Below are 27,099 nucleotides of genomic sequence, written 5' to 3'. Positions count from 1 at the left end.
CAACTCTTAAAAAAGTGTTTCAACCTGTTTTCTAACTCCATCTTTAGAAATTTCAAATAAAATACTTTTTGCGTTCCTTTGCATAAAGTACAATGAAACACCACTTTCTCTTCAATTCAACTTCAAAAATTTTCAAAATAAAATAAAAAATATTAAAAATTTATGATCAAAAGCCTATGTTAACATCAAATTGTTGGCAAAAATCAACTGAAGAATTAGTTGAGACTGATCAATCAAAATAATTAATGGGCCAAGTGAAAATATATGGACCTAGCACACTTACTCTTCCTGTAAAATGGACAAAGTCCCAAACCCAAATTACCGTAACGAGTGTATGTGAAACAACAATTTGTCGAAATAATTTCTTATGACCAATTACAATTTGAATAATGTTGCCAATGCTTATCTAATTATGAATAGCGCGGAATGAATTATTTTATTTTATTTTTGTATAATTTTCAAGTGAAAATTCTGGGTCGTTAAGGTGATTTCATTCCTTGATTATAGATTTTTAGGCTCATTTTTACAGAAGGCCTTGGTCAAAATTAGAAAAAATTCATCACTTTTTTTATAAAAGAAGAAGACTGAAAATTAAATAATTGAATTACTGATTGTAACTAATGGACGTGCAAGAAAATCAGTAAGCAAAATTAATAACGCGGTTTGAAAATTTTAAAAAAACTGATGAAATGTTTTGAAATATAAATGATAAATGAGAATTGAAAGATATACGACCTTTGTTGCGTCCGGTTGGTCAAAATTTAAAAAATATTTTCTCTAAAATTACAAGTTTCTTAAAAAATAAGAAAAATGACTTCTCTAATGAAAATATGGAAAACAAGTGATATTCACATTGATAATGTCTTCCCTACCTTCCAACACAGGTGTTTTTGATATGAAGGAAAATATTTTCTCGAAAAACAAGTAGATTCCTTACTTATTTTCTAGTGATTTGTAAATAAATAAATAAAATAATATCTCAAAAATATTTGTATGTAAGCTAACAAATCATTACGATGAGTGGGATAGGGTGGAAAGTGGGGGTTCGGGGTGGAGGGAGGTGGAATGTTCAAGAGATGGGGGTTGGGGACGTTGGGTAAGTGGTGAGGAGACAATGAACTTGAAAGTTACTTATGAAACTTGTTCTCCTAATTCCATGAGGAAAGTCATTTTCATCATTTTTAAAGAGTTTGTTTTTCTAAAGAAAATATTTTTCAAAATATTTTGACCAATCAAATATGAAAAATTGAAAAACATTTTTCTTCACACCAAACACACTCAATCTTTACCGCTACCCCATCACCGACATCCTCTGCCCTCCATCCCCACTTTTTATAATAATTGTCTAAATTATATACAAATAATTTTAGAATAATATTCTTTATTTTCATACCAAATATTAAAAAAAATAAGTTCAAAGAATTAACCCGATTATTTTGCTAGAAAATATTTTCCATCACAGCAGACACATCCTATAGTGTTGCCAATACAAATTCAGCAAGAAATTCAATCAGCAGACTAGTCAGACTTTGACATTGTGAGTCAAAGTAGATCAGCCACAAATTCATATTTCTTAGCTGGCTTAAGTTTGATTTCAAAAAAAAAGAAGGAAAAAAATAAGAATAAATAAACAAGAATAAATGAGTGAGAGTGCATTGCTTAAGTTTGCCTAGTCCATGGATGCCACTTATAAGAAAAATAGTAAACATACATTTTACTTTCTGAAAATGAGTAATTTCTTAAGAAGTATGTACAAATTAAAAACATCGCTTATGAATCTGATGAATACATTCTTTTTTTTTATGTATCTGCATATATGTTGATGTATTCAAAATTATTTAATTTTATGAAATTTTGTAATTTAAAAAAGAATAAACAAATAATATAGTTAGCTTTTAACCCTATAAAATTTATGTAAATTATGCAAGATTTAAAGTGAAAGTAAAATTCACAAGAATCAACAGTGCACCTTTTTCAAGACTCCATGACAATGAACGATCCCCAAAATCCTCTACTTCCGTTTTATATTATTTAGTCTATGTTGATTTGACATATTCTCTTTAAAAAAAAATTTAACGAGAGGTCTAAATTTAATTATCACTTTTTTATATATATAGTTATTTAATACTAAGGATAATATAAGAAAAAATAATAAAACTCTCTTAACTTACTAAAAAGAACAAGTTAAAGTGAAACATTTGATTTTAATATAGGAGTCAAGTAAAATAAAATGGGGTGAGTATATAAATTTATTCCAATATTTTGTATAATATCACTTTGCTCTTCCCTGCGGACCTCATATTCCATTCGTTCAAATAAGTGTCACTTTAGCAAAAGAAAAATTATTTTAAAATAAGTGTCACTTAGGAATTCAAGACAAAAAATAATATGTTTTTTCAACTATAACCTTATACTACATCTGCTTAATAGTGTTCAATTTTCAAGAGACAAAGGGAGTAAGTTATAAGTCCATCCAATCAGTCTTTAAGCCACTTTTCAAATATTTTTTCCGTTCCTTTTCAGTTGTCATATTGCGTTTTTCGAGAGTTAATTTAACTAAATTTTAAAATTAAATTAGATTACATTAATTTGATATTTTAAAATAAAAATTAAATATTCAAAAATTATATAAAAAGTACTATAAATTGCAGTAAAAATTTTCATATCAATATAATGAAAACACACACATCCTGACATGTTAGGCATAGTTCATATTGTTTGACTCTCAAAAAAGAAATTATAACAAATAAAAAGAAAAGGAGAAAATATGTGACATCATATCTCGTAAATTGCATTTGTGAAACTTCATTTATGAAACGCATTTGTCAAATGCGATTTGTTAATAAATGTGCCATTCATATTAACAAGACCGATTTGGGCAGGTGAGATTAACTTGACCCATTTGATTCTTTCCTCTTAAACACGGAGGACTATTAATTAACTTTTAAGTCTAAGCCCAAATATAAGAGATGATTTTGAGCTTTTTTTCCACCTATATGATCAACTTGGATCCATATATATATATATAAGAAGAAAAGATAAAACACAACAATTAAGAATCCAGAGTCAAACGGACTACTTTTTCAAGCCAAATGCACAAAGGGACATTATATTCTGGAGATAACCAAAAGGGATTAATGGCTGGCTTATCAATGACTTACCTAAAAGGTAACGGCTGTGTCAAACGTCCGTTTGGCCATTTAAATTAAAAAAAAATTGTCGTTGTTACTTATAGTGATGACTCGTGCTTGGTTCTACGTGCATACAGTTAAGATGTTATCAGGTGATTTTGATATTAAATCTGATTTTGATGCGGAAGTGATAGACTTATGAAAAGGACGTGTGATCAGACTTGTAAGGCACCGCGATTTGAAAAGCGTAAGGTAAATGGTCGGTGTGGCTATGATGTTTTGTTAGTATTGAGATCCCACGACTTGTTGGTCCATTTGACCCAAAAAAAAAACGGAAGATTTTAAGTTAAAAAAATAAGGGGCTCTTTTGAATCCCATCTACTACATGGATGACATGAATAGATCGCCAAATTATGCCTATATTATTGCTCATCATTAAGATCATATTCCATCGTATATCTAAAGATGACACTGTCAAGAAAGCAATCTAGAATTCAGTCATTGCCAGACCATTCAGGGTGATAACATAAAATTCTCCAACAAGAAAAAAAAAAAGGCATGTACACGACTGGATTATAAGATTAGATTAACTTATATATAACATGTGAATCCAGAAACTATAGTATTAAGCACAAACAAAGCATGCAAAAATTTTGAGAAAATTCAGTCGCCTGTGGTTAAGAATCAGTTCATCAGGGACGTTTTCCAAAGAAATCCTTAGTCCTCTTCCTCACGCGTGAGAACAAGATAACCGCAGCAGCCAGGACCAATGGTGGGATATTACCACCAGTGATGTTCAACTTTTTTGCCCATTCTGGAGACTCTTTCATCACCAATACTATCAATATGGTGATCACTGCAACACCAACCAATATCCTGGTAATAGGTTGGATCAAGGAGTCCTATAAACAAAGAAGAGAAACTATTAAAATCGCATCTATGCATACAACCATCTATTTTGTGAAGAACCATGTGCACATAGATATGGTCATTGTAGTGACAAGATTTTCTTGGTAAAGTCATTTTATCACATTTTCACATCTAGTTCAGCTTTCTTGGACTGAGAAGTGCATCTTGAATATAGAAAGGATAATTTACTCTGAGTTAACTATGGAGAGCGCAGAGAGCTCACTTCAATTTCCTTTCATGCTCTCATTGTTAGAGCCTGCCAATGTAGACCTTATTTATCTTAACATGGATATCAATATAAAAAAAAATCCCTGATGAGGGATTTATAGAAGAATTTATTTATCTTAAAATAAGCTCTTCCTGTTTGTCAATTTTTGTTTTCAAATGAAAGCGCTCAGGAGAACCGGCAGTAACATAATTTGATATCCTTTCAACATGTTCAACAATGTTCAGAATTCACATTGCAATTCAAGAAAACCTCTTGCAAACGATTCAAGATATAACTGGGTAACTGCAGATCATGTTTCTACTCATACGCTTACAGAAAGATCAATTTGACACAAAGAGCACGACTATTTTGGCATTTCAATTTTCGACATTGAAATGCCAAACTGCAAAACTCGGCACATTAACCTTCTTCAACTAGGCAGTTTCTGCTTCCTTTCCAGAGATACTTGGTTTCAGTTCTGATTTCTGATGTTAAAATTAAGTATTGTGGGGGCTCTGATCACAAAAAGCTCACTAGAAGAAAATGGAAATTGCTCGAGGAAGAAATCTTTAAAAGAGAAAATGAACTAGATGGGGACATTGAAAATAAAAGTTTATCCACACAAATGACTAATCAATAGATACCTATTGAGCCTTCTAAAAAGAAATACAAAGTACACTGAAAATGAACATAAATCAGAAGGAGCAGGAATTCTTAGTTTCATTGATCCGTATTAATTGTCTGCTAACCCTAGAGAGAAAATGCATTTCCCCTAGCTGTTAATTTCCCACTCTGCCCGACCCCAATTTGTTGGGGACTGAGATGCAGTTGTTGTTGCTGTTAATTTCCTGCCTAAGAAACAATTATTTTTCCATTCACACGAATTAACACAGGTAAGACATCACATAGCTGTCAAATACTTTTTTTAAAATTGATTAGGAACATACAACTCGGATAATTGGAAATATTCCATTGTCTGTTCCATATTTTCTTACTTGGTAAACCCATAACGAATATCAATTTCCCCTCTAAACATCAACTTTATCCATTAACAAGGAAAAGACCTCCAAGACATATCAAAGCCTCACACCAGAGGCATACAAGTCAGAGACACTTTCTCAAGCTCGAGCAATCAAGTCCGACTCTAACCTCACATTCTTGAAAGGGATAGCACCCTTGTGACATCCTGCTGTATAAAGTGGAAAACCACCCAATCTCAACACTTCTCAAATAAGATCTAGTTTGGTCTTGTTTAAGTAAGATGAACAAGACAACATTTTTCAAAAACAGGAGAAGATTAAAAAAAATAAAAGCTTCACCACTCACGGTCAGGCTGTAATAGAGTAAGCAAAACTTCATAGGAGTATCATTATACAATTAATTTAAATTTCAGTCATCAACTAATAACTCTTTTCCAAAATTTACCAGTTGGAAAAAAATAAAATGCAAAATACAGATAACTCCTACACCTGCTTTAGCTTTTTAAATACCAAATCCACTTCCTCTGAGACTGAGAGACTTAAGATCTATCATATCCAAGCACTATATTTGTCACCAAACTTAATCGCCAAAAAACTGATGGTAAAACCTTTGGTGTCAATCCCAAATGTCAATTTGCCCAAAAGTACATCATGTTTTTACAAATTTCATCTTCTCCGTGTCATTTCATTCAATATTAGCATTTTGTCTCCACAGAGACAAGTTCTCCTAATTCATAAATTTTCAAAGTCGGCCAAACTCTATGCTAGTTCACAGAGAGTTAGAGAGACACTTATGGGTTGTCTGGTAGCCGGTAGGCTCAATAAGCAAAAAACAGTAACAACATAAAATTCTACATAACTAATACTATAACATTTGTTTGGCAACATACACCGATGCAATACTAATTTAATGGAAACTAATAGAAAAGGTTTGATTTTTGGTATAGAACTCTGCATAAGTTTGCAATATTAAACTACCGCATTGATAGTACCTGCATGAGTTATGTGAAAATCTATGTATCATTTTATCTATAATAAAAACAGGGGTTTACTATAAGTGTATTAACAGGACAAAAAATGCACTTAATCTAGGCAATCCCTTCACAACTATTCATGTAATATCATAAATCATATAACAATCCACACATATTATTCACTATATAACAAAAGCTACATTAAATATTTATTGTGTGGCAATTTATTAGTTATAATAATCCTATATAACTATAGCGCTAACAAAACTATTACTAAGTCGATAAGAAATCTATATGAATTTTTGCACCAAGCATGTGGTTAGAGTCATGGAATAAGAACCATGAGGTCAAAAAATACTACTATGTGATTTCTTCCCGTCTTTGGAAGACTTGTTGGATAGAGTTACCCAATACCTATATTGGTCGGAGACCATGAATTCATCACATCTAACACAAACATCACGAGAAGCTAACAATAGTGCAATAAAATCCAAAAGAAAACAATAAGGCGCACACATTATAACATGCCATTTACTTAATTGTAAATTGTGTGAGATGATTGTTACCTTAGGTTCTCCATCAATATAGATCTCGGTTCCATCTCTATAGGTAAGAATCGATCGTCCGTTACGGGGATTGAATCTGATAGGAACACCCCGTCCCGTCTCCGGTTTGAATGCATACACCGATTTGAACCCGTATTTGTCTAGAATATCACGAACCTCCAGCTGGTCTTGCTCCCATCCACCTAAGGACGATGTGAATTCGTCGATCGGACCCTTGCCTTGCTTATACAGGTGGACCTTGACCTCCGGGACCTTGGCCTTAACCGACTTAGTCCTGGTTGACGGAATCGGATCGGTTTTCCGGTTAGATAACAGTGGGGACAAATCATCGGAGCCGGTGGATGCTTCTTCGATCTCTACCATGTTTGAGATCGTCGTTGGGTGGCCGGCGATGACACGGAGAAAAAGGAGAGAACTCCGAGGAGAGGAGGGGTGTTTGAGTGGGGCGGGAGCGGCGGGGGGGGGGGGAGGAAGCGTCAATTAAAAGGCTTTTTGGAGTTCAATACGTGGCAATAAAATATTTTCAAGTTCGTAATAGTAGGTTATTTCTTTTTCTTCCAAAATTACCAAAAAAAAATTCAACTATTCAAAGCTTAATACATTGATGAAAAATAATTATATAATGTACATAAAAACTATTAGATAAAAAATATTTGATTCTCGATACTAAATAAATTATGAAGAAAAAATTTATCAAAGTTTATCGATTTGGTGCATAGAATTCACAATATTGTATGCAGTATATATCATATTTCAGATTAACACACTAAAAATTATTATTATAAGCAATGTTTAGTTATTTATCGAAGACATTCAACGCAAAACTAACTTGAATACAAATTACTAGTATAAAATAATTTTTTTTCATGATTACATCATTTGAAAATTGTGAAAATTGTGCTCTTAACTCAATTTCTTTAAATAAATAATTACACAAATAACAATCTGTAGGTCGACAATAAGCTCATAAATAATCAACTCATAAATGAAATTCATTTGAGATATCACATAGTAGGTGAATGTACTCATATTCAACTTTTTTATTTTTTATTTGATTCTAATATTAGCTAATATAATCAACTTATCAGGAGAATAAGTAACATAAATAAATACTTAGAAGAATTTTCTAATTCCTTATATATGTAGAATACTTAATATGTACATCGTTTTAAATCGTGACATCCAAATTGTTCATGCCAACTCATAAAATGTTTATACTAGTGAACTTTGAGTTTTCCGACATGTGTTATTTGTTTCAATAAATTTTTTATTTGCTATGATGCGAATTTTATATCAATATATTGTGGCATGTCATCATACTTGCATTTATAGTACAAATCGAGTAATCTTTTATATATATATTTCTTATCAGTATTAACTTGTTCAATTTTATATAAGTTTAAATGTGTATTTGTGCATATTCATAAGTTAAAAAATATAGATGACAGTTGAGGTCAAGTTAAAAAACACATTAATGTATATCTAAGAGATAAGTGAAACTTAAGTATTTATGCATATTATACATTCATACATACGTACAATGTATGTAATATTAAAATAATAATCATAAAAAAAATATCAGATTTTACATTTTAAAAAAATAACTTATAAAAGAATTATTCTCCTTATAACGTTAATGAACTTAAATAAAAATCTATAAATAAAAAGATTTAAAAATAAAATATTATATATATATATATAATATAAAAAGATGTAATAGCAAATATGCTTGCAATTCTCAGCCTTATAATGTTATCTTTTACATCTTGCTATTGTGCTTCTATTGAATTGAGTGTTCCTAAAGGTTAAAGGTCCAATTAAATCTCCTTTAACTCTAATATTTAAAAAATCTCTTGTACGAGTTTGATATGAAGAGGTGTGTTCCCGATGGTTCAAATGAACAAAAACCTTCTCCAATTTCAGTTTTTCAAAAAACATCCTTCAAATATAAAGAAATTATGCGAGTTTGGTATTAAGAGGCATATTTTTTATGGTCCAAATGAACAAGAACTTTCTTCAACTTTAGTTTCAAAAAAACATATGTCAATTATAGAGAAATTGTACGAGTTTGATATTAAGAGGCGTGTTCCTGATAGCCTAAATGATTAAGAACCTCCTTCAACTCTAGTTTTCAGAAAATATTTGTATAATTTAGAGAAATTGTATGAGTTTGATATTAAGAGACGTGTTCCTGATGGTCCAAATGAACAAGAACCTTCTGCAACTTCAACTTTCAAAAAAACCCGTCAAATATAGAGAAATTGTGTGAGTTTAATATCAAGAGACATATTCATAAAGGTTCAGATCCAATTAAAACTCCTCCAACTTCTGTTTCTATTAGGAAGCATTGTTTTATCTTTTGTCTTGCAAACCCCTTATTTTGTACTCCCCTATTCTTGAAAAGATAAAGGTTCATCCCGAGTCACAAGAGCAATTTCTTTTTTTATTATTCTTTTTTCTTTTCAGAAAGGGGAACCGTCTCCTTTCTTCCTTGCGGAGGACGAATCAAGGCCTGAAGTTGGTTCGTCGAGCAAGAGGAGAGCCATCCAATTCGTGATGTGGATGATCCGCTGAATTCATTGCTGACTTCACCACGATCGACTACGCTCATTCAAGCCTTTGAAACTTTTAAAAATGGAATCTTTGTTTTCGGGTGGGTGCAATGGGGGTAGTACGAGGTGACTGATAACATTACATTAGAAGAATAGAAAGAGATGTTCAAAAAAAATTAAAAGCTATAGTTTTATACTATGATGTTTAAACTCCTGAATGTTGATAGTTGCTATTCTTCAAAAATAGAAGTGTGTGTTTATTTACTAGCATCAAGAAGCATTTTCCTTTCATTTTTTGCTCTTAAAAAATGAAATCAAGCATTTATATGAAAAGTTGAATAAGTAATCTTTACACAAAAAAAATAAAATTCTATATCGCGAATATATATATATTAGCTGGGAGAAGTTTCGGCTAAGACCGGGCTTAATTCCTATGAAGTTTTGGAAAAACTACACAAATTACACTTATTAGGTAAAATATTTACTCAAATTGGATCAAATCCAAACTATTTATTCGAATTGAATCTACGGCCCAACTATTTACCTGACTGTCCCCTTGTTCTATACGAACCACTGTTTTTTCATCCTTGCTCTATCGAAGTATATATACTCTGATGGTATCTATATATATAATCTAATAGTATCTATATACTTTGATGATCAAGAAATAATTGAGTAGTCTTTTCACTAAAAACGTGAATCAACAGTTAAAAATAGGGGGTATGAAAGTAAGAGGTAGCCGTTTGTAAATAGTTCTCGTTTTGCGGTACAAGTGTTCTTTTCCCTAAAGTTTTGTACCAATTTAATACTAAGTTTCCTTTTGATCATATATATTTTGAGTTAAAAATTGAAAATTGAAAATTTGATCTTTTTAAGTTGTTATTTTTGAAATTTGAAGTTATATTTGGACATGCATTTTACTTGGAATAAAATTAAAATTTTGTGCGTAAAAGATAAATTTTCAAAATTTACCTCCAAAATCTACTGCGAAAACATTACCTCTCTTATTTTGATTTTCTTGGTAACAATTCTTTTATTAAGTTACTATTAATGTTAAAAATTTACTATATGACAGTGTTACCCTTAAACTCTTAAGAATAAAAAACATTTGTCATCGTTACCTACGTACAAGTATATAACAAACCACACTAAGCAATGAAAATAAAGTCAGTGTTATGAATATACTACCTTAACAATTAATTAGACGGATAGAGTAAGAAAAATAAAACAGAAGAGAGTGATTGCAGTATGTATTTTTTCTTTCTTCGGATGATCAATTTGTGCCAATTTGATGGCATTTTATAGCCATCAAAGATGAAGAAAAACAAGTGGGTTAGTTGCCCACTTTGAGTGGGCCCCACTAATATAGAATATTATGATAAGTGGACAATCCACTTTCATAATACTCCCCCTTGGATGTCCACGTGTAAAATAAAATTTTACAAAACATAATATACATATTTATCATGAATATCCATAAAGCTTGTGTCTACATATCTGGTAATACGCCTTGATTGCTGCCTCATTAAAAACCTTACCAGGAAAACCCAGTGGGACAAAACCTTGGTTAAGGGAAAAAGAGTGCAGCGCGTATTTTACTCCCCCTGATGAAAACTTCATTTGATATTTTGGAGACGGCGCATTCCAACCTTATGCCTTAGCTTCTCAAAAGTTGATGTTGGTAATGCCTTTGTGAATAAATCTGCAAGATTATCACTTGAACGAACTTGTTGTACATCAATTTCACCGTTCTTCTAAAGATCATGTGTGAAGAATAATTTTGGTGAAATGTGTTTCGTTCTGTCTCCTTTTATGAAGCCACCTTTCAATTGAGCTATACACACGGCATTGTCTTCGAATATAATTGTGGGTACTTTAACATTATTTTCCAGACCACATCTTTCTTTGATGAACTGTATCATCGATCTCAACCACACACATTCTCTACTTGCTTCATGAATTGCTATTATTTCAGCATGATTTGAAGAAGTAGCAACAATGGACTGTTTTGTAGATCGCCATGATATAGCAGTCCCTCCGTGTGTAAACAGATAACCTGTCTGAGATCGAGCTTTATGTGGGTCTGATAAATAACCTGCATCTGCATAACCAATAAGGTCTGCGTAACCTTTGTTAGTATAAAACAAACCCATATCAATAGTACCCTTCAGGTATCGCAAAATATGTTTGATACCGTTCCAATGCCTTCGCGTTGGGGATGAACTATACCTTGCTAGCAAATTAACAGAAAATGTTATGTCAGGTCTAGTTGCATTAGCAAGATACATAAGTGCACCAATAGCACTGAGATATGGTACTTCAGGACCAAGAATTTCTTCATCCTTTTCTGGAGGTCGAAATTGATCTTTTTCCACTTCAAGTGATCGAACAATCATTGGAGTACTTAATGGATGTGCTTTGTCCATGTAAAATCTTTTTAAGATTTTCTCAGTGTAGGCAGATTGATGGACAAAAACTCCGTCTGCTAAATGTTCAATTTGCAGACCTAGACAAAGTTTTGTCTTTCCAAGGTCTTTCATTTCAAATTCTTTCTTTAGATATTCAATTGCCTTTTGGACCTCTTTAGGGGTTCCAATGAGATTTATGTCATCAACATAAACGGCGAGTATAACAAACTCTGATTCCATTTTCTTAATAAAAACACATGGACAAATGACATCATTTATATAGCCTTCATTTATCAAGTACTCACTGAGGCGATTATACCACATACGCCCTGATTGTTTTAGACCATATAATGATCTTTGGAGTTTTATTGAGTATACTTCCCGAGACTTTTTGCATGTTTCAGGCAATTTTAATCCTTCTGGGATTTTCATGTAAATTTTATTATCAAGTGAACCATAAAGGTAAGCTGCAACCACATCCATTAGGTGTATTTCAAGATTTTTATGTACAGCTAAACTGATGAGATATCGAAATGTTATTCCATCCATAACCGGTGAATATGTTTCTTCATAGTTGACTCCGGGTCTTTGAGAGAATCCTTGTGCAACAAGGCGTGCCTTATATCTTACAATTTCATTTCTCTCATTTCGTTTTCTAACAAAAACCCATTTATAGCCAACTGGTTTTACACCTTCAGGGGTTTGGACTACAGGTCCAAAAACCTCACGTTTAGCAAGTGAGTCTAATTCTGATTGAATTGCCTTTTGCCATTCTGGCCAATCACATCTACGTCGACAATCTTCGACGGATTTAGGTTCAAGACTTTCACTATCTTGCATAAGGTTAATTGCAACATTATATGCAAAAACATTATCAACCGTGATTTTAGATCGATCTAACTTTATCTCATCACCGAAAGAACTTATTGAAATTTCTTCATTCACTTGAGTCTCGGGTTCACTGATTTCTTCAGGAATATCAAGATTACTCAAATCTTGGCCTTCTTTAGGAGGTTCTATTGTAGTATCATCTTTATTATTTCTTACGCTTCTTTTTCTAGGATTTTTATCCTTTGAACCCAACGGTCTACCACGCTTCTGGCGTGTTTGAGATTCAGAAGCTATGATACTTGTAGATGGTCCTTTTGGGACATCAATTCGGATAGGTACATTCACTGCAGGGATATGTGACTTAGTTATCCGTTTCAAATCAGTAAATGCATCTGGCATTTGATTTGCTATTTTCTGTAAGTGGATGATCTTCTGGACCTCCTGCTCACATGTGCGGGTGCGTGGATCAAAATGTGATAGTGATGAAACTTTCCACGCAATTTCTTTTTCTTTTTTGGGTTCCTTTTTCTCTCCCCCTAATGGCGGGAAAATTGTTTCATCAAACCGACAATCTGCAAATCGTGCAGTGAATAAATCTCCAGTCAACGGTTCAAGGTATCGAATTATGGAGGGTGAGTCAAACCCAACATATATGCCCAACCTTCGTTGAGGGCCCATTTTTGTACGTTGTGGTGGTGCTACAGGCACGTATACTGCACAACCAAAAATTCTTAAATGGGCTATATTTGGTTCATGACCAAATACTAATTATGACGGAGAGTATTTATTATAATGTGTCGGTCTTAGACGTACAAGTGCTGCTGCATGTAAAATAGCATGACCCCAAACAGTAATTGACAATTTTGTTTTCATTAGTAGAGGTCTTGCTATCAATTGTAGGCGCTTTATAAATGACTCTGCAAGGCCATTTTGAGTATGAACATGTGCAACAGGATGTTCAATTTTTATCCCAATTGATAAGCAATAATCATTAAATGCTTGGGATGTAAATTCTCCAGCATTATCAAGGCGAATGGCCTTAATTGGATAATCTGGGAATTGCGCTCTCAATCTTATTATTTGTGCTAACAACTTCGCAAACGCCAGGTTGCGAGATGATAACAGGCACACATGAGACCATCTAGATGATGCATCTATTAGAACCATAAAATATCTAAACAATCCACTTGGTGGATGAATAGGTCCACATATATCTCCATGTATACGCTCTAAAAATCAGGAGATTCGATGCCAACCTTCAGGGTCGATGGCCTGGCAATTAATTTGCCTTGATAACAAGCAGCACATGAAAATTCATCATTTGTAAGAATCTTCTGGTTTTTTAACGGATGTCCAGTTGAATTTTCAAGAATTCGTCTCATCATTATTGATCCAGGATGACCTATTCGATCATGCCATAGCACAAATATATTTGGATCAGTAAACTTCTGGTTTACGATCATATTTGCTTCAATTGCACTAATTTTTGCATAATATAGGCCAGATGACAGAGTTGGTAATTTTTCCAAAATATATTTCTGGCCTGAGACACTCTTGGTTATACCAAGATATTCAATATTCATTTTATTTAATGTCTCAACATGATATCCATTTCTGCGAATATCTTTAAAACTTAACAAGTTTCTTGGGGATTTAGAAGAAAATAGTGCATCTTCTATAACAATTTTTGTCCCCTTAGGTAGAATTATAGTAGCTCTTCCGAAGCCTTCTATCATTTTTGAATTACCAGAAATTGTAGTAACATTAGCTTTTCTTCTAAGTAAATTGGAAAAATATTTCTCGTCTTTAAATATAGCATGGGTTGTTCCACTATCAATTACACAAATATCCTCGTGATTTATCATTGATCCAAACAAGATTTGAGGCATTTCCATATTTTCTTCACAAAGAAAGAAAGTAAATATTATAATTAATACATAATTTATTATACAAAGTTTTATTTCATTACATTGAGCTAGAAAAATACAAACATAATATTTAATACATACAACAACAAAGAGAATTATTTAAATATTATCGGGCTTATCAACATTCATATTTACTTCTGGAAAATTAAAGAAATCAGCTACATCTAGATGCATGGGCTCAATATTGTCCTCAGAGATAAAATTTGTCTCTGGATTATTTTCTGCCCTTTTTAACGATGCCTGATATAGCTGAACCAAGCGTTTTGATGACCGGCAAATCCGCGACCAGTGCCCCACACCTCCACATCTATGACATATTGTTTCTGAATTATTCTTCGGTAAAGCTTCTGGCTTTTTACCCTGCCTTTTATATTGCTGGTTATTTCTCGGTGCCAGCCGAGCATCATGATTAAAAATTCTTCTTTGACTACGGCCACGACCACGACCACGACTGGGGCCATGGCCTCTTTCTCGTTGGTTAGAATTTGCCTGATTCACTTCAGGGAGTGGCAAAGAACCAACGGGCCGACTATCATGATTTTTCATTAATAATTCATTATGGCGTTCAGCAATAAGTAAGTGAGATAATAATTCAGAATATTTTGTAAAGCCTTTTTCGCGATATTGCTGCTGCAGGAGCATATTCGCGGGTGGAAATGTGGAGTATGTTTTTTCAAGTTTATCTTGTTCCGTGATTTCATCTCCGCATAAAGTTAACTGAGCTATAATTCTAAATAAAGCAGAATTATATTCACTTATATTTTTAAAGTCCATCAGTCTCAGATTTAACCAGTCATAACGTGCTTGTGGAAGCATGACCAACTTCAGGTGGTCATACCTTTCTTTTAAATTTTTCCACAATTTCAAGGGATCTTTTAATGTAAGATATTGTAATTTAAGACCCTCGTCAAGATGGTGGCGGAGGAAAATCATAGCTTTTGCACGGTCTTGACTAGATGCCGTGTTATCATCTTTGATGGTGTCTGCCAGACCCATCGATTCAAGATGAATTTCGGCATCTAGTGCCCATGAAGAGTAATCTTTTCGAGAGATATCCAAAGCAACAAATTCAATTTTTGAAATATTTGCCATTTTATGAAAATAAATTTAAATAAAACTCTTACCACTTTTTGTTACCTTGAAAAATTAGCCGGAGCCTCGTGCTGATAACGTGTTATGAATATACTACCTTAACAATTAATTAGACGGATAGAGTAAGAAAAATAAAACAGAAGAGAGTGATTGCAGTATGTATTTTTTCTTTCTTCGGATGATCAATTTGTGCCAATTTGATGGCATTTTATAGCCATCAAAGATGAAGAAAAACAAGTGGGTTAGTTGCCCACTTTGAGTGGGCCCCACTAATATAGAATATTATGATAAGTGGACAATCCACTTTCATAATAGTCAGAGAATTTTCCATGTCCACCTTATTCTTAATTTAAAGGTAGAAAATTCATTCTGTGTTCAAATTGGTACTTGTAATTTTGGCAAAATAATCTTTTTTATCGATAATTAATCAAAAAATAGTATATTTTGCAATGGATCAGTGGACATGCTAAAATAGGTACTCCATCCTATGTATTAGATATAATTTTGCATTTTAAATTGTGCACTTCTTTGAATATGCTGCTTGTTTCAGGATTAAAGACCCAGAAATGTTGCCTCTTTTTTGAGCTTTTAATTTTTCAAAGTACTAAACTAATGAGTCTTGAAAATCAAAAAAATAAGGGAGGAATACACAATATCGTAAATCACGAGAGAAATAAGTATTATAGAGCAAAATTCGAAAGAAGGTCTCTAAAATTATTTTACTTTTCTTTATTTCAAATTTTAAAAACTTAAGTGGTCAATGAGTTAAATATTTTTTCGCTCCATTCCATATGAGAACATGAGGTTAAATGATTATTAGCATTAAATTAAATGATGATGTATACTAAATGTCAGGCCAATTTTTTCTTTAGAAATTGGAGTTTAAATAAATTATTATAATTTCATTTAAGTAAATTTTGTCAATCTACTTAATTACCTTTGAAAGTTTTAGTAGAATTTGCAAATAAGTGCTATATAAGAAATGTAGAAATATTGATACACTCATTCAAAAGCTAAAGCTTCCTATAGTAAATGGAGCTTGTCATAGCAAAGATGCTTGCAATTATCAGCCTTATTATGTTATCTTTAGCATCTTGCAATTGTGTTTCTATCGAACAACATGCGCCTAAAGGTTTTGATCCTATTAAATCTCCCCCAACTTCAGTTTTCAAAAATCATCCATCAAATATAGAGAAGTTATATGAGTTTGATGTCAAGAGACGTGTTACTAGTGGTTCAGATCCAATTAAATCTCCTCCTACTTTAATTTTTAAAAAATATCCTTCAAATTTAGAGGACATGTACGAGTTTAATATCAAGAGACGTGGTTCCATAGGTTCAGATCCAATTAAATCTCCTCCAACTCCAGTTTCCAAAAAACATTTGTCAAATATAGAGAAATTTTACGAGTTTGATGTCAAGAGACATGTTCCTAAAGGTTCAAATTCAGTTAAATCTCCTTCAACTCCGATTTTCAAACAAGATTTATTAAATATAAAGAAACTGTACGAATTTGACATCAAGAGACATGTCCCTAAAGATTCAAATCCAATTAAAGCTCCTCCAAGTCCTATTTCAACACGAATAAACGCTTGTCTAAAGTTAAAAGATATAATATATAGCTTTTAAACTATGATGTTTTTAAGCTCATGGATGTTGTTCATTGTTATTCTTCAAAATAAAATCAAGCATCTATATGAAATAAATTTACTAATGGCATTTATATAAAAGATTGGATAAATAATTTTTACGTGAAAAATATGTGTGAGAGAGAGAGAGATAAGAATTGTACAATTCTTGATAATTATTTCCTATCTGTATAGTTGTTCCTATCTAGCCTTTCTTATTGGAATGCAAGAAGAAAAAAACAGTGTATTTGGCTCAATATAATGGTAAAATTTAAATTTTAAAAGATTCAATAGTACGTACATGTAACAATTCAATCACACTACGAAACAATTTATTAGTCTCAAGACAAAAATCGAACAACAACAACATGCCCAATGTAGTCTCATAATGGGGTCTAGATAAGAGAAAAATAGGCATGGACATATATATATAAAGATGATGCAAGTTGATCTCATCTGCTGAGCACTTTTGGGGGGTTTTCATCTCTGCAATTCCTCAACATTAATTAATTTAGAACATATTCATGGTGGTGGTCTCCACCTTTATAATCTCTCTATTGTCCATGTAAAGAAAATCCATTTTGCTACAACAATTTGGATGATGTTGCTAAACATTATATGGTCCTGGAAAGAAAAAGAGAAGATAAACCTAAAATATGAGTTAGTGAAATATATGAATTGAACCACTTGAAGTTTAATATATGGATTGATGCATGTCAAATCTTCGGACTCTTCAAAAATGTCGATGGGGGTGTGTCAGATCCTCCAAATATAATGCAATTTTTTTGGAGAGTCTGTCACATTTTTGAAGAGACCGAGCAACATTTACAAAGCTCAGGAGTAGTAACTAAGTAAAAGAATAGAATGTACCTTAGAAATCATTCAACAAAATCCATTTTCAATGGAATTATGTCCAAGTCTGTTGAAACTAAAAGTGGAATCTAACCATCCTTCAACCTCAGCTCTTTCAACATAAACTTTAAATTGTTTTTCAGCATCTGGTACATCTAAAGCCAAATCATCAAGTGATTCTGCAACTCTAGCAAAACCTTTTGTCATTTGATACATTGTTATAAGTCCCATACTAAAACATTCTTTGAGAAAACCCCATAACCTCTCACTTTTCTTCTCAATAATAATTACCAATGATTTCTTCACAACTTCATGATGAAAAAATGGCATCCCTAGTTCCTTTATACATGTATATGCTTCTTTTGCATCTCCTCCAGATTCAAATTCCTCTAATAATTTTCTTATTTTATCCTTAACATCTTCAATCGCCCAGCCATTTGTACTACTTCCACCACCACCCCAACACCTTAGTATTCTCTCACCAGATAATCTACCTTTTAGCAAAGATTTTGCCATTAGTACAACTTTGTTACCTATTGAATCCGGTTCGAAAAATTGATTACCAATCTCTTCCATGTGTTGTGGAGTTAAAACTTCATCTACTTCTGCTCTAGCCAAAAACATCGCTAAGTCCTCAACGACAATTGGAATGTCTAAAGCTGTATCATCTGCTGCTTCTATTAGCATTACAAAGCCATTTACCACATCATCTGCTGGAAAGCAAACAGATGATAACAGAACAGAAGCCATTTCTTTTTCTCTGTTTTTCCTGTCCATTGCTAAAGTGATTAACTTCTTAACGAATATGGCGTTTAGTTCTGCCAAACATGAACTGTTCTCTGACTCTAAAATCCTACTTACTTCTACAATATCACCTGACAAAAAGTACTCTTTGATCATGGATTGAGCTTTCAATTTGAATTCTTTCACAAGTTTCTCATCAACTTCTTGTTTTTCTAGTTGTGTCGATAATGACTTTAAAGATGAAATACATAACCAACCCTCTGATGCTCCCTTAGAAATTATAGACTGAAAAACCACCCTTGCATTTGGTATGTCAAGTGACAAGTCATCGATATTGTCAATAATCCTATTGAACCCCTTTGATAATTGACTTGAATTTATCAACCCTTCTTCTGTAGTCTTCTTTAGTAAGTCCAAAAGGCGATTTTCGGCTTGTTGCTTTTCCATTGCCATGATAATAGCCCTCTTAACAATTTCATGATGGAAAAAACGCATATTCAAATCGTTAATGCATCTACAAGCCTCATTCTTTTCTCCACTTACAACATACTCAATAAGCAAATTGTTGATCTTGTCCTTCACATCTTCAACTGTTTTATTCTTACTTCCACCCCATCGACACTCGATGATTTCAGCATGTAAAGGAGCTGATAGGTAACTTTTTTCAGCTCTTTTTATAACCTCAATTCCCTTTGAATCTTTAGGTAGAGAAGAATTTGCTTTTGCTAAAAATGCAGGAGGAAGTATATCATCAACTACTGCTCTTGCAATGAATAACGCGAGAATGTCGATTGCATCTGGTATATCAACAATGAAATCATCAGCAGATTCCAAGAGTTTACTGAAACCTTTGTAGACTTGTTGGGGTTTGATAACTTCAGCATATAGAGCAGATAATAAAACAGCTGCCATTTCTTTTTCTTTGTCATGTCTATCCATAGCCATTGATACTAACTTTTTAATAAAGTAGAAGTCATAACAAGACATCCCAAGTTCTCTTAATTCATTAGCTGTGGATGTCATATCGTCATTCTGGAAATATTCTTCTACTAATATTATAGACTTCTTTTTGTATTCCTCAAATGCTGCAACCATATCTTTAGTACTTGTTCTCTCAGTATCCTGAAAAAAAGAAGGGCTAACTCAATTTGATGTGTTAAAAAAAGGGCAGCCCGGTGCACTAAGTTTCTGCTATGCGCGATCCTTCATTTTTGCAAGAGGCTGTTTTCTACAGCTCGAACCTGTGACCTTCTGGTCACATGACAACAATTTTACCAGTTATGTCTAGGCTCCTCTTCCTCAATTTGATATGTTATTTCTCAAAAATACTAATTTCATGGAACTTTGAAGAATGATAGCTTAAAATACCTCACTACTGGTGTAGTTTGGATCATTGGGGTCAATAGCATGGATATCATCGGTATCCATTAATCCGCCCCAAGTGCCTTTTCCTCCACAACCTCCTGTATGATCATAAATATTATGCGAAGAGTCGGTTGAAAATAGATCGAAATACCATAAGTAAAAAATCTTCACATGTGCAGTTCAGTGACATAACGAAGAAGCAGCAAGAAAGTTATATAAGAAAAACTCATGGTACTTTTGAAATTATGCGTTCAGAATCTAATATTTACTGGAATACAATGTTTTAAATAAAAGGACCATCACGAGAAGTACAACTTGATCCAATGTTACTTATTTTTCTACCATAGTTTAAACGCGATGATCTGAATAGTCCTGTCACAGGAATACTATCATGTATGTAATGTGCAATTGCGAGATTTTATCAACTTACCTTTCTTTGGACGACCATCTCGTGGAGAATGTGAACTTTTTTTATTTTTAAGTGGACTTCCCCTATCTGAACCATGCTTGCTGTGGCGATCACCGGGAGACCTTGGAGACTTGGGAGATTTTGGGGATTTCGGAGAGCGCGGTGATTTTGGAGATATCTGTAATGGAGATACTGTTAATGGATCTGCACTTTCTGAAGCAGATCGGAGTTGTTCTTTATGCTCATTTGATAACTTTCCTGCTGTAAAATCCATCCTAAAAAACAACCAATTTCACCGCAGAAATATTGTGAACTACTTAATCCTGTAAGTAGTATATAGGAAATATCATATCAGGAAAATTATACTTCCAGACAGAGTTTGTGAATAACTAATTGTATGATAACGAGCCAGGAATATCCATCTTTCTGCTAAATCAACTCCAAGCAGTACAAAGTTTTGCAATGTTCATCTAGATCGATCCGTTGATTAAAATTTGGGCTTCAATGATCCTAAAAATGTCAACAAGGGAAAAAAAAGGAGATCAACCTTGAGATTGCTAAAAATTGATCGATAATTCGTACATATTGTTACAAGTTGGAGTACAATAACTTGGCCATTCCACTTAAGACGCTATATATATGACACAGAATAGTAAATGTACCTAAACTGCAACAAAATAGATATGCAATAGAGAAAACAAGCTCAAATTCTTGGAGTATTAATGTACTATACAACTTTTTGGTTAAAATAATTGTGTGTTTAGCTTAGAAATAGTCATTATGGGAACAGTTAGACAACAAATTAACGAGATCTGATAAAGACTTAATGGGGCAGAAATAGACAGAGATTACTAAGGTTGCGCCTTTTGAAACGGGAAGTTATGGTCTATTAACTGTCATTATAACAGAAAAAACATTGATTCTTCTTCTTTTTCTTTTCTTTATCCTAAAGTTCTTTTTTCTTTTCTAGTTTAACCATATGATATTTGACGTCCACCTGCCCGATTAGGGGCAATTGAAACTGATAAAATAGTAAATAACCACTTTTCGTACAGTGATGAGGAATATGACACATTTTCAAAAGTAATTGACATTTAATCACTTTATGATAAGTTGAACAAAAAAAGATGCGCCTAAATTAAAAAAGCTAAACTTTTCTTTGGTTCTTTCTGTATCTTATTGAAATCCATGATTTGTTTCCCGTGTTTGAACTTATAAAGGTTAAACTCCGTAAATTCATAGGATTTCATGATGTAACAAATTCTCATACTTGAAAAATTTAAACCTCATGAATTGCTTTTGGAGGTTAGAATTTATAAAGATTTAAACTCCGTGAATCGATTATGAAGTTTGAGTTCGAGAACTCAATGATTTTGTCCATGAGTTCGAACTCCAACACAATATTTGTGTGAGCTTCTGATGGAAGGCGGGCTAATGAGGGCAAGTCTAGCAAGACTGTCAGACTTTTAGGCTGACAAGCTTCTGAAGATGAGATGCACATGATATTTTAGGTGAATCTCACATGAAAATGAAAGAGAAAAGTGATATCTTAAGCAAATCTCACTTGAAAGCAAGTGATGGGTGAAAAAATTGAACACATGTCCTTTTTTAATTGGTAACTTTATAATTAGTTATTACACATAATTATTGATATTAAAACTTACATATACATTTAATTATTATCATTTCTTTCTATGTAAAATATTTATTTTAATTTCTTCCTCACTTTAAATTTTTTATTTTTTTCTTTCATTAATTTCTTATCTTTTCTCTTTTAATTATTTTTAAAAAATTATGTGGATTCTTTAAAAAAAATAATTAAAAAGTGTTCTTTAATTTTAACGTTTTAGTTTTTTTATAATTTATTTGATTTTTTTCAATTATTTTGATATCCATATGAAATTAAATAATTTTAAATACAAGCATTTCGACTTAAATTTTAAATCAGATCAAAAAGGAAAGACAAAGAAAATAAAAGGAGTAAATAAAATCAACAGAAAAATAAAAGAGAAAATATAATGAATGAAGGTAAAAAGAAATTTAAATACAAGATTTTTTATTAAAATAAAAAGATTTAAAAAGAATTAAAAACTTAAAAAATAAATAAATTATTTTTAAAAAATTAATAAATAAATTAATTGTTGACGTGGAGGCGAGTGTATACAAACATGAATGTGCCACGACAACATAAAAGGTGCACGAAAATGCTAAAAAAAAATGAGTTCAGGGGGTAATAGGACCCTAGTAAAGTTAAGGTATGTCGCTGAAATTTCGGTCACAGTTGAGGGTGGTACTTATGCATTATAATGTTAACAATTCCTTGCTTCAATTGAATATTTTTTTTATAAAAAAAATTAAAATTAAGGGATAATACACAAGTGTCACGACCCAACCCCGTGGGCCGTGACTAGTGCCCAATTTTGAGCACCCAAACGTACCCTTATCCCAATTTAGTCTCTTTTTTTTTCGAATAAACAAATGTAGTGATTAGTAGAAATTGCTAAATATATCATAAAAGTAGATATACGCACGAGAGTTGAAAGGTTATCACAAAACACACAAAAATCCAAACCATATATACAAAACCCACAACATAACTCTGTCTACAGACCTCTACAGATGATAGCATAGTCATATGACGGGACAAGGCCCCGTCGTACCCCTGACCAACATATCCAAATATATAGAGATAAAGTCAGTAGCAAAATACAAGCTCTGAATAAGGGAGCACTGTCAACGACGCAGCAAATATCCTAAACAGGTGGATCAGCAAATCGAACTTCGGTACCTGCGGGCATGTAACGCATCCCCCCCGAAGAAAGGGGGTCAGTACGAAAAATGTACCGAATATGTAAAGCATGAATTGTAATAAATAAAATCATAATCTGAATAGTATGTGCAGAAAATAAAATAAATGTTCAGAATTTCAAAATACTTTTCATAATCCCAAATCATATATGCAAATACATATGCCGTATCCGGCCCCATTTTATGGGACTCGGTGAACAAAACGTGGTCGCCCTCCTGTCATTGGCGCCACAGCACATCATAACACCAGAGTAGGGAATATCTCCGTAACAAATCATATCATATCAGATGGCCATATCAAATCATATCATATCACAAACATATATGTACATGACACAGCATAACTCCGTGGCATAACATTTACCACCCCATTTACATGTCATACCTGCCCCCTCACGTCGGGACACGACGAACAATGCAGAGAAATACGCACGAAAACATATCCTGGCCCAGGCTCAGTGAAAGAAGCATTGAGGCATCCACGAGTGGAGTAGTGAGAAACTAAATGCAATTTAAATTACAAAACATTTATACAGACTCAATGGCATAATTTCGATAACAAAACATAAAATGAAACTTGAATAATAATAATAATACAAGTACTTTCAATATCACAATAGTCTACGTAAAAATAGTATTTTCCAAATCGCCTCCGTACTTTCAAAATATATTATGGAAATTAACGAAATAATTATTCATATAATATTAGAAAGCATAGCAAAGAGTTTCTTTCAATTCTACCTACCGTAATTCAAACGGAATAACGAAGAAAATTTCAGAATAGTGGGGCCCACCTCGGTCAAATGAGGCGGCGTATACAAATCACGTGCGTTGGACTTCATAATATTATTTAGAAGAGTTTCAAGGTATTCGAAATTTATTTGTGCAAAATCTAGAAGTTTAGACAATTTTTCCAAAATTATTCATAATTACCTAATTCAATTCTATTGAATAGAAAAGGAAAATTTTCGAGCGTCGATTTCGAAGAGTAGATTGATCCCCGAGGTTCGTATTCACTCCTATTACATCTAGGACATGCCAAGAGAAGAAAATATAAAACTTTACATACCTTTTTGACGTTTTACGGTTGTCCAAATTCAATTCCCGTTTCCTCCAAAATCTACAATTGGTCACATTTACCAATTACTATTCATAAGACTTTAAGAACTCAATTTTTCCAATACTTGTCTACAAAAATTTCGGCAGCATCTCCCCTATATATATGACAACCCCGAGATTACAACTCGGCCACAATATCAACAACCAAGCCAACATCAATACCAATTCCATCAATAATCAACTTAAACACACCATAACATAAATTGATGTAATTTTCCAATTAGTGCAACAACTTTCAACCAAGCTTTGCATTTCCAAATAAATATGAATATTTCATGTTCATAATTAATTTCAACTCATTCCAACATAGGTGAAAAATATTCCAAGTAAACTATTCAATATTCATCAATTCCATATTTCACCCAAAAATTCCATAAATGCAACAAAACTATTACAATTCATTTTCTTCTTTCAACTTCATAATCAAATTCATTTCCTTCTTTCAACTTCATAATCAAATTCATTTCCTTCTTTCAACTTCATAATCAACAACAAGAATCCATACTTTTAATAACTTACCTCCATATTCTTATAATATCATACTAAAATTACATAATTCCTACAAACCATTTTAATACCAACTTACACCATATAAACTTTATTTATATCCCAAAAATCATAACAACAACTAACAAATTATACAAACTTATTTTTTTTCCATTTCATCACCTAACCCATATTTCCAACTTCAATTAATTTCATCCAACTTCCATTTTCAACATCAAATATTTATCATACTACTATTCAAATACTACACTAAAAATACTACACAAAAATACTACACAAAAATTTAATTCATCTTCCCCCACAATCTTCATATACATGGATTTATACATATGTAAAACCCACCATGAAAACTTCCATATTTTCATAAATTCTACACATCTCCACATACTACAACATAAACAACCTTCATAACACAAAGAAATTGGATTAATTCTTACCTTTTCCTTCCAACTTCTTCACTTTACCAAAGCTTCAAATCAACCAAACAAGCCTCCTATTTTCCAAAATAACTTTATCATATTGTAGAGAATCCTTGAATTAGTAGGAATACTAGGAGAAAATAATTTTTGAAGCAAGATTTCAATTTTCTTCCTATTTTTTTCCTTGATCGATTTTCCCCTTATTTTCTTTTCCTTTTTTTTTCTTCTTTCTTGAATTGTCTTGAAAGTTTTAAGAGTTGGAAGACATAAAGACTTCTAAGTGAAATTACCAATTTGCCCCTCACCTTTTCTAATATTTCCAAGTTGAAATTCCAATTATGCCCTTAACCTTTTATAGTTTTTCCACATGTGAAATTCCAATTTTGTCCTCAACCTTTTATAGTATTTCCACATGTGAAATTCCAATTTTGTCCTCAACCTTTTATAGTATTTCCACATGAGTAATTCCAATTTTGTCCTTAACCTTTTATGGTATTTCCACATGAGAAATTTCAATTTTGTCCTTAATCTTTTCCAATGTTTTCACATCCTAATTTAGTCATAAGAATTATGTATCCAATAAAATCAAACATAGCCTTGCCCTTGACTTGTTACCGTTATTCCAAAAATGTCCTATTGTGAAAATTAAAAAAAATATGGGATATAACAACAAGTACCCCTCAACTATAATTAAAATCGCTAGGACACACCTTAACTATACATGGATTCTATTACCCCCTCGATTATTTTAAAGTGTAATAAACACATCCAAAAACTTATATAATCACTTACATAAAGGGAGGTGTTTTACACTCGCCTCTACGTCAACGCCATTTCAATGACACGTCGGCGCCACGTCAGATCTAAAAAACAGAATTAAAAAATTCTTAGATCTAAAAAAAATTGTCAGATCTAAAAAAAAATAAAAATCATCAGATCTAAAAAAATTATTATTTTTTAAAAAAGGAATTTAATTTAAAATTATGCTCACCATATATTGTCTAAACTAAATCTCTAATATGCAATTTTTTTTTTGAATTTCATGTTAAGTGTTTGAGTAAAAAAAAAAATCTTTCAATATTATACAAATTGATGAAATATCTGTAAAAAGATCACCGACAATTTAAGTATATTGTGAAAAAAATATTTATATTTCTAAAAACAATAAAATTGGGTTTCATAATGAAAAAAAGAAATTTTAATTAAAAGATATCAACTTAAGTTTTAATGTTAACTACTTATGTGTATTAATTAATAATGAAATTGTCCAATTGAAAATGGACATGTGTCCAAATTAATTAGATATTATACTTCTTTTTCGTCTCTCACATGCCTTAAAGAGAGTGTTATTACATTTTAAAATAATTCAAGGAGGGTAATAGGAGTCATATATAGTTAAAGTGTGTCCTAACGATTTCGGTTATAGTTGAGGGGGATATTTGTGTATTATCCCTAAAATTAATAAAGAGATAAGTGTCAAAAAGACACTTAAACTATCTTTCTTTTTTGAGTTTCATACCTAAACTATTGGGAGAATAGGTTTCATGACTAAATTATCACTTCTTAGTTTGAAAAACACACCTCTCTTTTATTCCGCTCTCACCATGGTGTGTGTGCTACACTCTCTCTTTCATTTTAAAAAAATTGTTACATCATACTTCACATAGAC

General features: G+C 32.3%; 2 protein-coding genes and 1 long non-coding RNA gene across 4 annotated transcripts; all 3 read right to left on the bottom strand.

Moving 5' to 3' along the window:
* Nucleotides 1-3,692: 3,692 nt before the first annotated feature.
* LOC129904232 (uncharacterized) lies at nt 3,693-7,255 on the bottom strand. Its single transcript, XM_055979772.1, has 2 exons — nt 6,769-7,255; nt 3,693-4,033 (listed from the first exon to the last, which is right to left on the bottom strand). The coding sequence occupies exons 1-2, from the start codon at nt 7,129-7,131 to the stop codon at nt 3,824-3,826; spliced, it is 573 nt and encodes a 190-aa protein (XP_055835747.1). The 5' UTR covers nt 7,132-7,255; the 3' UTR covers nt 3,693-3,823.
* Nucleotides 7,256-17,501: 10,246 nt separating this feature from the next.
* On the bottom strand, nt 17,502-21,080 carry LOC129903274 (MA3 DOMAIN-CONTAINING TRANSLATION REGULATORY FACTOR 2). Its single transcript, XM_055978783.1, has 4 exons — nt 20,599-21,080; nt 20,172-20,266; nt 18,078-19,925; nt 17,502-17,831 (listed from the first exon to the last, which is right to left on the bottom strand). Exons 1-3 carry the CDS (start codon nt 20,849-20,851, stop codon nt 18,090-18,092), a joined length of 2,184 nt encoding a protein of 727 aa, XP_055834758.1. The 5' UTR covers nt 20,852-21,080; the 3' UTR covers nt 17,502-17,831; nt 18,078-18,089.
* A 2,041-nt stretch (nt 21,081-23,121) lies between these two features.
* On the bottom strand, nt 23,122-25,646 carry LOC129903000 (uncharacterized). 2 transcript variants are annotated; one of them, XR_008770178.1, is made up of 3 exons: nt 25,449-25,646; nt 24,455-24,599; nt 23,122-23,365 (listed from the first exon to the last, which is right to left on the bottom strand). It is a non-coding gene; the product is annotated as an uncharacterized LOC129903000 (long non-coding RNA). The 2 variants fall into 2 exon arrangements; XR_008770179.1 differs by having other exon boundaries at nt 24,455-24,505.
* Nucleotides 25,647-27,099: the final 1,453 nt, after the last annotated feature.

The sequence above is a fragment of the Solanum dulcamara genome, chromosome 9 (genome assembly GCF_947179165.1).
Source record: "Solanum dulcamara chromosome 9, daSolDulc1.2, whole genome shotgun sequence".
Taxonomy (NCBI): domain Eukaryota; kingdom Viridiplantae; phylum Streptophyta; class Magnoliopsida; order Solanales; family Solanaceae; genus Solanum; species Solanum dulcamara.
The sequence above is the reverse complement of the archived record's forward strand: the minus strand, read 5'-3'. Positions and strand labels throughout refer to the sequence as shown.

What these genes read in the sequence shown, in the direction of transcription:
- LOC129904232 (XM_055979772.1), bottom strand. Translation starts at nt 7,131, where the DNA reads ATGGTAGAGATCGAAGAAGCATCCACCGGCTCCGATGATTTGTCCCCA. An exon ending in ATATTGATGGAGAACCTAAG is followed by an intron (nt 4,034 to 6,768) that starts GTAACAATCATC and finishes CTTTGTTTATAG; the next exon opens with GACTCCTTGATCCAACCTAT.
- LOC129903274 (XM_055978783.1), bottom strand. Translation starts at nt 20,851, where the DNA reads ATGGATTTTACAGCAGGAAAGTTATCAAATGAGCATAAAGAACAACTC. An exon ending in AGATGGTCGTCCAAAGAAAG is followed by an intron (nt 20,267 to 20,598) that starts GTAAGTTGATAA and finishes ATGATCATACAG; the next exon opens with GAGGTTGTGGAGGAAAAGGC. An exon ending in CAAACTACACCAGTAGTGAG is followed by an intron (nt 19,926 to 20,171) that starts GTATTTTAAGCT and finishes TCTTTTTTTCAG; the next exon opens with GATACTGAGAGAACAAGTAC.